At 36.3% G+C, this 14,398-nt stretch overlaps 1 protein-coding gene across 3 annotated transcripts; it reads right to left on the bottom strand.

The window, feature by feature from the left end:
* Positions 1-3,043: 3,043 nt before the first annotated feature.
* On the bottom strand, positions 3,044-12,783 carry RPS7 (ribosomal protein S7). Of its 3 annotated transcripts, none has more exons than XM_087882425.1 (7): positions 12,559-12,783; positions 10,441-10,522; positions 10,001-10,072; positions 8,435-8,578; positions 8,133-8,197; positions 5,459-5,609; positions 3,044-3,163 (listed from the first exon to the last, which is right to left on the bottom strand). In XM_087882425.1, exons 2-7 carry the CDS (start codon positions 10,513-10,515, stop codon positions 3,086-3,088), a joined length of 585 nt encoding a protein of 194 aa, XP_087738551.1. In that variant the 5' UTR covers positions 10,516-10,522; positions 12,559-12,783; the 3' UTR covers positions 3,044-3,085. The 3 variants fall into 3 exon arrangements, with proteins under 3 accessions (XP_087738551.1, XP_087738553.1, XP_087738552.1); XM_087882427.1 differs by lacking the exon at positions 12,559-12,783 and adding an exon at positions 12,052-12,557; XM_087882426.1 differs by lacking the exon at positions 12,559-12,783 and adding an exon at positions 11,150-12,557.
* Between the last annotated feature and the right edge of the window lie 1,615 nt (positions 12,784-14,398).

Consider the following 14,398-nt stretch of genomic DNA (forward strand, 5'->3'; position numbering starts at 1 on the left):
GGCATTGGATTCAACCCACCACTCCTATTTAAAGAAAAACTTTTAATATGCAATTAAAGCGAAGGATTTGACAAAATACAGGCTAAGAAAAACATAGTCAAGATAGAACTGGACGTCAGAGTATTTTTGTTTCATAGATTGAGCCAAATGAAGGCATACCGAGTATAAAATTCCATGGCTCAAGAATTCAATTTTTTATGTAGATTCTTGATTTCATGCCTTGAGGTTTTTATAAAAATGGTAAGGTCAAGTGAATACTATGTAGCAGACTCTTGGGTTCTATGCTGTTCCCAGAAGAGCAATTAAAACCTTAGGCAGCAAACAGACTTCCCACAATGCCATCAAGAATTTTGTCTGTATTAAGACTATGCTACTGTAATCACAGTAACTGTTAATGATCCAATGAAGTGGCAACATTTTGCCCATTTTATAATTGTTATTTCAAAACAATTATAATCATTTTAATGGGAAAAAAAGTTGCAAGTGATGCTTTTTATATATTGCTCACACATCTCTGGTAGTTCCCATGAAGTCTAAAAATGTATCAGCTGACTGTGAGTTTGCAGTTTCTTTTGGCAATGGTTCTGGGAACGAGGACAAGTTCACTTTGCAGTGTATCTTTCCTTTCCCTTTTTAAACCTCCTTATGCACACATACACAAATGTAGTTCTTTGATCACTCAGTGATAGACCAAAATAACCTGCCATTATGAGAATTCAAATGCAGTTTGTTTAGTTCACATTCTTCCAAACATGAACAAAGCCATCACAAGCATCGATTTTTATGTTTCTATCCACAATTGACAGATACTTTATAGCAATTAATCTTTGCAATAAAGCCCTATAAATAAAACTGTCAATATTCATTAAAGTACTGTGGAAATTTGTTATAGGACTGCATATTCTGTGAGCTTTGATAGTGAATGACAGGCACTGAAGCCTTGTTATATTATTTTACCTTTCATTACCCCAAATTAACTTAGTCTAAAAAATCTAATATTGATGGGTGAGGATTTCTCCAAAATATATATCTAGACACAAACATGACCTAAGAAGCACCTGAATTGTGCAAAAGGGATTGGTGGAGCTACCTATTCTTTAGTGTCTCCTATCTTTTGAACCTGAATTCAGCTTGCTTAATATTTCAAAACCATGAGTGTCCTATTTAAATAAGGTAACATCTAACTACATATTTTTTTTAATTTAAAAAATTTTATATTTTCTCTCCAGTTTCCCCCCCAAACCCTCCCCTCCCAAGACTTCCCAAAATAAAATCAAAATCATTTTATGAAACTTAAACCACCCCACCCCCTGTGTATTGTTTATATCTTCATAAGATTCAGTTAGTCTATCCCTGCATAATACATTCAGCTAAAAGCTATCTGATATTTCTTGGTTTGATATTTATTCTGCACATAATCTATCCACTTCTTCCACTCCCAAACGTAAGTCTCTTGAGTCCGATCTCTACATATTCTTAAAAAAGCTCTTTGAAAACTAGATGAGTAGGTTACCACACAAGAGTGATTTCTTCCCCTTCTCTGGGAGCTTTGAAATGTATCATCTATTGGTGATGATGTAGTGAATCCTGTTGTATGCAGAGGATTAAACTTGGGTGACATCTTAACTCCCTTCAACTCTGTTTTATTTAAAGAAACAGAACAAAGCAGGGTGTCATTTTCATTAACATCATGGTGAGTTGATGGAATGAATATATTATGTTTTGTTTCCATCAAGTGCAGAATATATAACGTAACGTGTAAGTCACCTTTTAGGTAGTTTCAAAGAAAAGTTTGAGAAACTTTTTCTGCATACCTTAAATCAAGTGTCTCCAATTCCCAGGTTACAAGTTGGTGTGCTGTGCTAGCAGTAGGCGAGTGCACGGGTCCATTTGTGTGAGTGGCGGGCACTCGCGAGCACCACTCATGCAAATTGACTTGTGTGTGCCACTGCTCACACTGAACCATCCTCTCGCCCCACCACCTGTCTACCAAGCTGGAAAGGTTAGGGGTTGCTACCTTAAATGCTTTACATTATAGCCATGAAGGTATCCACGCAGAAGTCCCAAACTCAGCAGGCAAATGGGTATAGGATTGAAGTTTTACACTTTTCAGGAAAATCAATTCAAAAACTGTTTAACGACACCCTGCTTAACTTCATTCTTTCACATCTCTAAGAATGTTTGCATATGATTAATCTGTGAAAATGTACCTGACCTATAACCCAAAAATATTATTGAAGCATTAACTGTATCAGGTTGTTTTAGTCCAAGTTGCTTTAGTATTTTTCTAATGCAGGACATCAAAAACATTTGGCAACCAAACCTTTCAGCTCCTTTCATTACAAATCCTGGAATATTAAATTTTCAAGATTCAGTATTTAGATGTATGCTTTAATCTTCAATATAATTTAACCAGGGGTGAAATGCTACCAGTTCGTTCCGGTTCAAACGAACCGGTAGTGATAAAAACTACTGGTTCGGGTGAACTGGTAGTAAAAAATACTTTAAAAAGGAAAAAAAAAAAGTTTTGACGATCACATGGCACAACTATGTCACGCGATCCTTGGAACCTTTTTTTTTCTTTTTTAAAGCATTTTTTACTACCTATTCACCCGAACCGTTAGTAAAAAAAAATGCTTTAAAAGTTTTTTTAAAAAGTTGGCCAGACCCACCCAGTCACATGATCCCCCCAACCAAGCCACGCCCACAGAACCGGTAGCAACAAATTTTACATTTCACCACTGAATTTAACCCTCTTACCTCCACTTTTGGGATACTTAAAATTAAGATAGGTTTCTGGTGTTTTATGGTATCATAGAAGTTCTTTGGCTCTCTTGTCACTCAATAGGACAAATCAAACCCAGAATTTTATTATTCAATAGGCGCCACAATATAATGATGGCACAGTAGAACTAATTGTAATCATGACTTTCAATTATGTCCTTTGACCAGCTACAAATGTTACCTATGTCATCTTTTCATCAACAACCAAATGTATAAATTTTAGTTTCATACTTTAAAAAAAAAGCATGACATTAAAAAATATGAAGAATTAACTTTTATTAATTCACATAGTTTTTGCACTTTACAGCTGAAATTCTGGAAACTCAAACACAACATCTTTGCCCGTCAGCTTCTTGTATACACCAGAAAATGTTTCAACCTGCAAACAGAATAACAAAACGTTAGCAAAATTGGGAAGCATAAAATACTAGTGGTACTTGATAGTAAAGAAAGAAAACTATAGAAGAAGGATATGTCAATTCTGAAATTAAAGAAATACATGATATTACCATATGCATTTTTAAAAAGCTGATGGCCACCCCCTACAATACTCTAAAATTAATTTATACATCACTGAACATTTATAGGAACAACACATTTGGCACAAGACAAAAGTAAGCCATGGGAGGTGGCAGCACAGAATCAATATTGAATATAGAAATCACATAGTCGAATCTGGCTGGTACTTAAAATGATAAACCATCAGAAAGCCTCAGGGATGTCAGCTACACCATGAAATAAAATAGCTAATAAATAAAGCAGAAATAGCAACACTTATATAATTTGCCAATAAAATAAAATGTGTCCAGGTATTCACTAAGAATCAAGCTTGAAGTTGTCTCTACCTCCAATATTTTTATATTAGATTTAATATTAATATTTTCAAATAAAGAAGCCTTTGAGAGTTGACAATTCAAACTGATAACCAAAAATATTTGATTTATTGTATCTCAAGAGTATTAACTACCATTTGATATACAAAGTCAGAATTTAAAGACAGGACGAAGCAGAATTTCCCTTCTTTTTCCCTATCAATTCAAGTTTCATCCTATGCATAACTGTTGTAGAGTTTCTATGACCTAACTGGGGAATGTGTACTAGGAATATCCATTAAAATAGAAATTACTCACAGACCTCATTACACAAACATGACAGATTATGTATAGATGTTTATTATTTATGGTAGTCACATTCTAAAAAGTCCCTGTGAACAATGAATTAGCAAATACTGAAACCTCAGCTAGAAGTGTGGGCATCAAATATTTTTGCCCCAAGTATTACATTTTGCAGCTACAGATAAATTTTACAAGCAGGCAAATTCAGAAATATGAAATCCATGAATTGACTGTAATTTAGATAGGGTTATTACACAAGTAGCATAAATTAAATAAAACATAAATTAAGTCATTTAGATGTCATCGTTACCCAAATTATGTTAATCTAACTTCCAGTATGAAAATTCTCAAAAGGAAAGCCTGAATCAGGTTTGTTACCCAAAACAAGGAATAGATAGAAACTCTATCTCCTGCCCAAAAGAGAATTGTGTCCAGCAGTTCATGTGGAATGAGGGTAAGACACAAGAAATGCAAAAACTATTATAAACTGCAGTTACTAATTTCTTAGCTTTTCTGCAAAACATTGATATCAGATGCTCCTGCATAACTGTTGTCCACATTTAGTTTGGTTTTGGCCTAACCCAAACAATGTGAGTTGCAATTTGCCTGATATGAAGTCCATTAAAATGAGATACAATAAATTGTGGTTTTATTCTATACCTAAGTGTCATTTTTTTTATTTTTAGAAATCCAGGAAGATGGTTCTGGAAAACTCTAGAATTTTTTTCTTCCAGATTTTGTTATTCTGGGGAGGGGGGATTAAATAGTGTAAACCAAAAGCATTTTGAGATATTCTGGACATATTCTAACTGAAATAAAGGACCTACTTAAAAGTGGAACTGTCATTTAATGACAATTTCAAAGTTATGATGGCCTTGGAAAAAGTGATTTGTAGCCTGTACTTTTAACTGTGGCACCACCTCCATACTCATGTGATTGCAATTTCGGGCAACAGGCTCCCATTTATGACTGGCTGTAGCATTCATGTGATCATGTTTTGCAACATGCCCGTTGGGGAAGCTGGATTTGCTTAATAACTGAACTCGGTTAAGTTCAACATCAATCATTTAACAATCGTCATAACAATTTTGTAAAATCAGCTCCAATTTAGCTTATAACAGTCCCAATTGGTGTCATAAGTTGAAAACTAATGTTTCAAGGCTAAGCTAATGGCGTTGTTTAGAAGGTATTTGGCAGAAAATTAAACATTTCAGAATTTTCCAGAAGGCTGTTCCCACATCAGATTCCGCATATCCCTGTAACACAGGCCATAATGTACTATTTCTTATGTAGCATAAATGATGTTTTATGTCCCTCTTTTCAACCAAAAAGAAAACAAACAAAAAATCCCAACATTTGCAAACCTTGCAGGTAACCATATTTCAGCAATTCCAAGAAAGTTCAATCATAGGACCAAGTTTACATTAATCTCTGTCCTTTGATCATTTACCAAGCTTTGATTTTCAAATGTATCTGCTTCATCAAATGACCTACTGCAGTCTGCTTCATGCATTTATCTAAAGTTTGAGTAAAAGCAAACTCCTCCAACTTTTTCTTACCTTGTGTTCAACATTGTTCTGTTGCGCTTTGTCTAAATGGACCTTTATAAGCCGGCTGCCATCCAGTTTTACACGAATTCTCTTGCCCACAATTTCACTGGGGAAAACCAAGTCTTCAAGAATGGCATCGTGCACTGCAGTAAGCGTACGGCTAAACAGAAGAGAATCAAATATTTGCTAAAGTGCCTTCAAATTTTACACAACTTTTAAGTCCCCAACCTTTCCACCTTGGTGGCCCGGCATGCGGGTGGTGGTGGCATGAGTGGCAGGCTCATAGGCACCCAAATGAAGCTTTGTCCATGAGCAGAGATCCCTTGTCCGCGAAGCTTCACTTGCGGTCAAGCACTCTACTCGCAGAAGCAGAGGGTACAAGGATCCATTACTCGCACAAGTGGAGCTTCTCGTACACTTGCCCATCACTCACATGGCCCAGTTTGAAACAGGCCCTGGGGTTGGGGATCCCTGTACTAAGGAATAATTTAGTTTTAAATTAAAACGGATTATTTAGGGGGAATGTTTTAAATCAGGCATTCTGCTTCCAAAACACTGCATTACCTAAACAGTAAGATTAAATTTAAAAATTTAAGTAGCAATTACATTTTAGTGAAACAATTGGCTATTCTTGCCCATTTACCACTGTAACAAGGTAGACTGTACTAAGAAGACAATTACGGTATATTTTTCTCTCGGCTAGTCTTGCTTGATGTGTGCATTCAAAAAGATGCAATGAAATTACAAATGGAGTCTCCTGGATCAGAATCCAAATGGCTACATTTGGATAGAGTAATAAACCATAACCCTGTAAAATATTATCTTAAAATGCATGAAGTCTCTTGGATCAAATAGGGCTATTTCCATCCAGAGTGACTAAAAGAAACCTAAAGTATTATGTTACTAAAACTGAGTTTGACTCAAGACTAAGTATCTTACTAATAAACTTGGCTTATAAACAATGCAACAAGCCATTAACTTTAGTTCAGACAATATTATTATTGGAAAGAACCAGATGGAGAATACACATTTGCACTGCTACTAAACACAAGGCCCCAAGAGCAAAATGGTAATACATCCCTGTTTGATTAGACATAATGTTCAAGTCAGTCTTTTCAATACAATATACTTGGAAGTCTGCAGCTTTCTGTAGTAGCCATACTGTGTTAACAATATAAAAGGCAGAAATGGTACATATAAGCCAAAATAATAACTTCTCAGAACAGCCAATGAATTGAACTTTTTAAATCTAACCTTGCAATTTCCAGGTCTGTCTTTCCATCTAATTTATGTAGCTGGCCATTTCAAAACTGATTCTGGTCAGTATTCAACAAAATTACAAAATTTATTTGATTACTATTCTTATTGTCCCCAACCAGATGTCAATAAGGCTGAGAACAGTCGATTGCAGAAGCTCATCTACAGCTTGTCAGAATGGGTGGTCAGAGGTATAATAATATCCTCTCCATTTCAGCATTACTCCACATTATGTAAAAATCATACTGGCTAGGGAATTCTGGGACTTGAAGATGAAGTCCACACATCTTTTCAGTTGCTATGGCTGAGAAACACTGGCATAGAATGCAAGAAAAGAATGTTGCATCTAATATTTTTAAGTAACAGCAAATAGCATTCCAAGCTGGCTATAAAAAAAGCTTTGCTTTTTAAAATGAACAAATATTATCCAAGTACTAAATTCTGCAATTCAAATTCTTTCTCAAGTGAGAACTACCAAGTTTATAACTTAAAAAATTTAAGTACTCAACAAACTACTTTTGTTCATTCCTACTTATACCATACCAATTTGTTCTAGAGGGCTATTCAACCAAATATAACAGCAGCTTCTGATAGCAGTTTCCATTCCTTCAATAGACCAATAAAAATGGATATATTTTCAAAATATTTTTATGCTTAGACAGACACATTCATCTACCAGTAGTCCTCAACTTACAACTATAATGGGGTCTCAGATTTCCAGTGTATGTCATGACTATTCTAAGTCAAGGCATCCATGTGACTAATTTTATGACTTTTTTACAACAGTCACTAAGCAAATGCCACCATCATTAAGCAAACCCATTGTCTGTAACGGACATTTTTTGTTGGAAACTGTAAATAAATGTGTAAAAAACAAACTGTAAAAAAACAAAAAACAAACTCCTTATAAATCAGCCACATGACCATTGGATGCGGCAAATGGTTGTAAATGTGACATAGTTGCCAAGATGCAATCATGTGACTGCTAGGAAGTTGAGAACTACCCTGTTTTCCCCAAAATAAGATATCACCTGATAATAAGCCCAATTGGGCTTTTGAGCGCATGGCAGTAAGGCCAAACACTTATTTCAGGGTTCAAAAATTGTAAGATAGGGTCTTATTTTCGGGGAAACACGGTACCTGTAATCCATTATTATTTGCTCCAAATCTTTACAACAGACTTCTATTGGCTTAGGCAGATGTCTTTATCATTATTTAGGATCCTTATGCAAATTATTATAATTAGACCTAACATTTCCCTGAATGCAAACTGAGACCAAATAAATAACCAAATAAACTCATATTGTTGCCATTAAATGTCTCAAACTTCCAAGCATTAAATCACATTAACTTATAAATAGCAGGGAAGGATTTGAACACAGTTGTATCAAAATATTTTTATTTTTTTTCCAAAACATAACATTACCTCCTGGGACGCTTCTGCTTATTTTTTGTGCGGCTTTTTCTTGTTGGCTTGGGTAAAATTCTTCTCTGTTAAAATAATATAACAGCATATCTATAAGCGACAGAAAACTTTTACAGCAAATTAGCTTTTGGTGAGCCTAAAACAGGCTTTCAATACAATACAAGGCATAAATAACTGGAAAGTAAGACCCAGCACTGAGTAATCATATGCTGTAGACTACAAATTTCATAAGTGAACTGATAATCTTCACAAACCTCAGTTTCTAAAATCCAAAGGTTCAAATATTTATGACGAACACCTACCTGGGCAATGAAAACCACGTGTTTTCCACTGAATTTTTTCTCCAGCTCACGAACTAGCCGCACCTGAATCTTCTGAAAAGATTTCAGCTGGGGAACTGGTACGAAAATGATGATTGCTTTTCTACCACCACCCACTTCAATCTCCTAAGCAAAAAAACAGAACTGGGGATGAACACGATTTACATTTTAAAAGTACGAATCTAGCAATTTTATTTCCATAAACACAAAAGATCCAAAGGTATTGGTATCTTAATTTTTGGAATTTCTACAGGCAAAAGTATAATCTGGGAGTCCATCTCTTGCGCACTATGTTCTGAGAAATTCCTATGGAAAGATCTAGACAGAACTTTTGAATGCATCACTGATCAAATCCAACATACTGAAAATAATCATTTCACATCTTGGTTTTATAGCAAGGGAATTGCATTTATCAATATCTAGTTAACTCCCTTTTTATGAACCTGTAATCCCTTAATTCAGAGTAGAGTCGGGGCAACTGGATGGAGCTGAGTGTTTAGTGGCTCAATGCCTTTACTGACAACACATGGAGTTTGCAGATATATTTTTTGCACCCTAGAAAAGAAGTATCTACTGCTACCTAGGATTGTATCAATATCTACCCTAGTATAAAATAACTAGTTTTAGGTTCTTGAAAGCATTTAAATTGATACATGCACCTGAAATGTGCAAGTCTTCACGTTGTTGATGTAAAAATTACACAGTAAGGAAACAAGTAAGGAAACGAGTTGATTCAGTTAACATTTCTGATTTCTACACAAGACTTTTTTTAAAAAAATGTAGGCATGTAAACATGTATACTGACTACAAGTTAAAGCATTATAAGTACCTTCTACAATTTTGTGATTGCAGTTACTGTACACCCAAGGAGTTTTAGGAACATACAGATTACTTTAAGAAGCTTTTTATTTCGAATAAAGAAATTTTTGTATCAACAAAACTCTATATTCTATTGAGGCTCACTCATGTGAGAATTACTTCATAGAATGCCTATACAGGTAGTCCTCAACTTACAACAGTTCATTTAGTGACTGTTACAACAGCACTGAAAAAAGTGATTTATGACCATTTTTCACATATGACCTTTGCAGCATCTCCATGGTCACATGATTTACATTTGGATGCTTGACAACTGACTCACATTTATGACTGTTGCAGAGTCCCGGGATCATGTGATCACCTTTTGACAAGCAAAGTCAATGGAGAAGCCAAAATCACTTAACCGTGTTATTAATTTAACAATTAGAGATTCACTTAACAAATGTGACAAAAAAAAATGGGGGTAAAACTCACTTAGCAACATAAAGTTTAGGCTCAATTGTGGTCGTAAATTGAGGACTACCTGGAATTTATTCAAGGCTACAGCAATTTCCTGGTTTCAATGATAAAAGTAAATCAATGGTATGAATAGATGAACTATAAAATCAAACACTAGGCATTATATCTGGATATACTAGATTACTGTTGTCCTGTATCCTACTCTACTGTCTGGGACCTTTGGGGTCCATGCATCAAAATATATAATCCCAACCAAAGTTTACATATTACCTTTGCTGCTGTAATATTCAGTTCTCTCAGCTGAGCCTTTAAGTCAGAATTCATCTCCAACTCCAAGAGAGCCTTAAGAGAAGATTATTAGATTTATAACTTGTCTTTCTGTTTGGATGGTTTACTTTTCAAAAATAATCATTTAACCACGGCATTTTGATTAAAATACTTAGATGAACTACACATTCAGCTGAAATGTCTAGAAGCTATCAGCCCAGTTTCCTCTTAAATACACTGAAACACATAAGGCAACTTCCATTTCTGTTAAAGATAGTTCAACCACATAAACCTTACTAAACTGTACAACTGAATGTTCATTTAGGCTACAGAAATCATAAAATAATTATTACAAATCCTTAATACTAACCAGTTCATTATTCATGTTTTAGAACTGCTCTTATTTACTTCAGCCTAAAATTTTCAACAAAAAGGGCACATACCTGGGAGATGCCAGATTCAAATTCATCTGGCTTTTCGCCATTGGGCTTCACAATCTTAGCGCTCGAACTGAACATGGCCTTTCTATAATCAAAAACAAAACAAAACAAAACAAAACAAAAAAACCCTTAGTACAAAATAAAAAATGTCCCTCCCAAAAGTTAAGGAAAAGCAAATGTTGGCTCTATGTGATTAATTTTTTAACTAAACCTGCAGATTGTAATCTACAACATAAATGGAATATAGAAATAGTATACAAATCAGTGATGCATTTAAAGATATAGGATCTAGTAAAAGAAAATCTACGTTTATTTATTTAGCGTATGGCTGGTCACACACAATATTAGAACACTTCATTTTTACAGGTTAAAACAATTAGAAAAAGAGCAGTAAGAAAACCTAAGAGGAAAACAGAAATAACATTTCAGAGTTTAATGTCGAGTTTGGAGATCCAGTCAGTAGCTGTCGTCGTTATGTAGAGGAAGTCCCTAAAATCTCCTGGGTACCTTCTGTTAGAGCATTCCCTCACTATATGTTGGATAGTCTGGGGGGGGGGTGGGGAGGTGGGGGGGGCAATCGCATTGTGCTGAAGGTGTCTTTCCCCATTTATACAAGGAGTCGGCACACACCCTTAGAAAAATGTAAGTTCAACCATCTGCTTGACAATAATTTCTGAAGTGCAGTTTCCATTACTGCGAGTTCAATTCTCACCAGGCTCAAGGTTGACTCAGCCTTCCATCCTTCCGAGGTAGGTAAAATGAGGACCCGGTTTGTGGGGGCAATAAGATGACTTTGTATAAAATAGAACACCGCTCGGGGGGGGCCAAAAAGCCCTACTAAGCAGGTATATACAAAAGTATGAAGGCTATTGCTTAAAGCATTGTAAGCTGCCCTGAGTCTCCGGAGAAGGGCGGCATATAAATCGAACTAATAAATAAATAAGCAAATAAAAAAGTAAGTAAAAACTTACAAGAGTAGCCTACCTCATAAGGATATTGTACATGACCAATACAAGTTGCAAAGTTCGTGCTATCCTTATTTACACCCAGCCCTTCACACACACATCTAAATTCACAGTGCAGGATTAATAGCTTCTCAGAGCAGTTACTGTGAAACATTCCACACTAACAAGGTGGTCAATAACATCCTTTCCAAAACACCCTCTAAAAATCAAGATTGTATAATGGTACAATGACTTGACTCTAGATGATGTCAAAGATGCTTTTTTAAAAAGGCATGTGGACTTGGTTCCCCCCCCCCCCCGCTGAAGACGTTTTGCTTCTCATTTGCAGCTCAGACCTGAAGCAGCTTCTTTAAGGAAAAACAAAGTCCAATAATTGCCTTTAGAAAAAGCGCCTTTGGGACAACCGGGATGACCCGAGTCTCTATTGACAGACTCTAGATAACAACACAGAAATACTACAGAAGCTTTCTAAAGAATGGAATAGAATTTGCCATGTAGGGGGAAAAAAAAATCTTAACTTCAAAGAGCGATCCGGTTGTTAATTCAGTACGTATATGGGAAATGCAAGCTGGGAAAAACGGCAATTAAACCTCGTGTTAAAGTCAAAGGGCCTTGAAGCAAAGTTGCCCGATTTGCATCAGCATCTCACCAGAAGCTTAATAAATTCATCCACCATGGGCCATCATCCATGAGAGCAAGGCGAGCCATTTACTCTTGAGTAAACATCGTTGGGAAACAACAGCTTATTTTGCTGAAAACTATGCCGCAGAAGGCAATCTGCCGGGATCCCCACGAAGGCTGAATTAACAAGCTCACGCGTGTTAAAACAAACGCACGAACCCGGAAGCCTTGGCAAATCTGAGCTCTACTGAGGCCGAAGTCCCATTAAAAGGCAAAATCGGGTATTTTGTGCTTCTTCCTCCCGGGTTTTTTTTTTTTTCCCCCTCCGTAGCGTCCCTCCCCCCCCCCCACAAGAAGACCGAGCTCCTTTCCTGCCGCCAGAAGCCATCGGCAACTAAGGAAGAGCGAATCGGATGCATCCCGAGACGCTCGGCCTAAAAAAGCAGATTTCCACCAACTCGGCATCACATCGCTAGACCCTCCGAGGGAAAAACACGCCATCCCCTCCCGCCAGGCCCAAGTCGCTCATACCCACCACTTTCGGCGCCGGCCTAGAAAAAGGAAGAGCTCTCGCGAGAACACCGCTCATCACCCACCCCCCCCCGGTGTGGGAAAGCTTGACTCCGCCCTCTCACTCTCCGAAAGGGTCAATGGGAAGGCTGGAACGCGGAAGATTTCAGCCTTCGTGAAGTTTGCTAGCGCGGGTAAACTCCGGGCAGAAGCTCTGCAAGGTTCCTCGGGAAAAGTCCGGCTGAGATCGCTTTAAAAAAAAAAAAAAGGAGGGAAGAGGGGATCGGTTTTAAGCTGGTTGTCATATACACACCTACATACGCGTTCCCTTTTCAAATATTGTATTATAAGATGTGCCTTTATTAGAATAGAATAGAATAGAATAGAATAGAATAATAGAATAGAATAGAATAGAATAGAATAGAATAGAATAGAACAGAACAGAACAGAACAGAACAGAACAGAACAGAACAGAACAGAACAGGTATAGTATACTATAGTATAGTAAGTATAGTATAGTATAGTATAGTTTAGAATTAGAATTAGAATTCTTTATTGGCCAAGTGTGATTGGACACACAAGGAATTTGTTTTGGTGCATATGCTCTCTGTATATAAAAGATAAATTCGTCAAGAATCCTAAGGTACAACACTTAATGATAGGGTACAAATAAGCAATCAAATCATATTAGGAAACAGTCAATATAAATTGCAAGATAAAATCGTATTAGAGAATGGGATGGAGTCCATTAAATGGTTTGTGTGTGGGGGGGAGGTTATTATTTTACTATTTTATTTTTATATGATTTTTATATCCGTGTAAGCCGCCTTGAGTTTCCATGTGTGAACAGGCAGTATAAATTTTCTAAAATAAATAAATAAATTAGCCTCCTTAAAGTCACAACATAGCATGCAAACTTAAGTTATTCATTTATGTTCTTTATTAGACAGGATAAAAAGACAAATTGAAGGAGGGGGAAATTGGAGTATTTGTTTGGAACTGGAATGCTAAAATAGAATGTGTCCTTTCCCTTCCTTGGAGCCTGGCAATGATCTGGATTAGTGCCTGAAGTTTTATTCCCAAGATTTTCAGAAGTGGTTTTCCCTTGCTTTCTTCCTAAGATTGGGGGAAAAAAGTGACTGGGCTAAAGTTACCCAGTTAGGTTCATGCATCAGGCAGAACTCAAACACACTATCCCCAGTTTCGTGGAGCCTTAATCCATAGAGGTATATTCAAATCTTAGTCCAACAACTGCTAATTGATGAATGTATCTTTTCTTTTATGCACACTGAGAGCATATGCACCAAGACAAATTCCTTGTATGTCCAATCAAACTTGGCCAATAAAAAATGTATTCTATTCTAAGAGGTCTTGGCTTTGCATTGTATTCTGACACTACTGGGGGGGAGGGACCATTTTTGAAACTAAACAATCCAGTTTTATAAATGGCTTTTTTCTAAGTACTTTCAAATTTGTTTAGCTGACAACAAACACACAAGATGAATGAATAGGAAAATCAAATTTTGCAACAATGACTACTATATTAATAGGATTAAATTGCTAAGTTTTCAATGTTCTCTGAGCTTGGTTTTCTTCTTGCATTTTATTACCAGTTAATAACATCAGATAGGACAAGCTGCTATATATAAACATCCAATAAACCCCACTTCCCAGTGACAAAACACTAGTAATGAAATATCTGCAAAAACCCAAGCTCTGAACACCTGGGGTTTATTCTGATCTTTTTTATTGTTTGGATGCTATTTCAACCTATTTTGATTGTTCTATGTTTTTTAAAAATTATATTACTTTAAACCAGGGCTGTCAAACTCCTGGCCCATGGGCCGGAAGTGTCACATGCTGGC

Source organism: Pantherophis guttatus, chromosome 1, assembly GCF_059756535.1.
Source record: "Pantherophis guttatus breed Tessera chromosome 1, ASM5975653v1, whole genome shotgun sequence".
NCBI lineage: Eukaryota > Metazoa > Chordata > Lepidosauria > Squamata > Colubridae > Pantherophis > Pantherophis guttatus.

What these genes read in the sequence shown, in the direction of transcription:
- RPS7 (XM_087882425.1), bottom strand. Translation starts at nt 10,515, where the DNA reads ATGTTCAGTTCGAGCGCTAAGATTGTGAAGCCCAATGGCGAAAAGCCA. An exon ending in ACGTGGTTTTCATTGCCCAG is followed by an intron (nt 8,198 to 8,434) that starts GTAGGTGTTCGT and finishes TTATTTTAACAG; the next exon opens with AGAAGAATTTTACCCAAGCC. An exon ending in AAGCAGAAGCGTCCCAGGAG is followed by an intron (nt 5,610 to 8,132) that starts GTAATGTTATGT and finishes TCTTCTGTTTAG; the next exon opens with CCGTACGCTTACTGCAGTGC.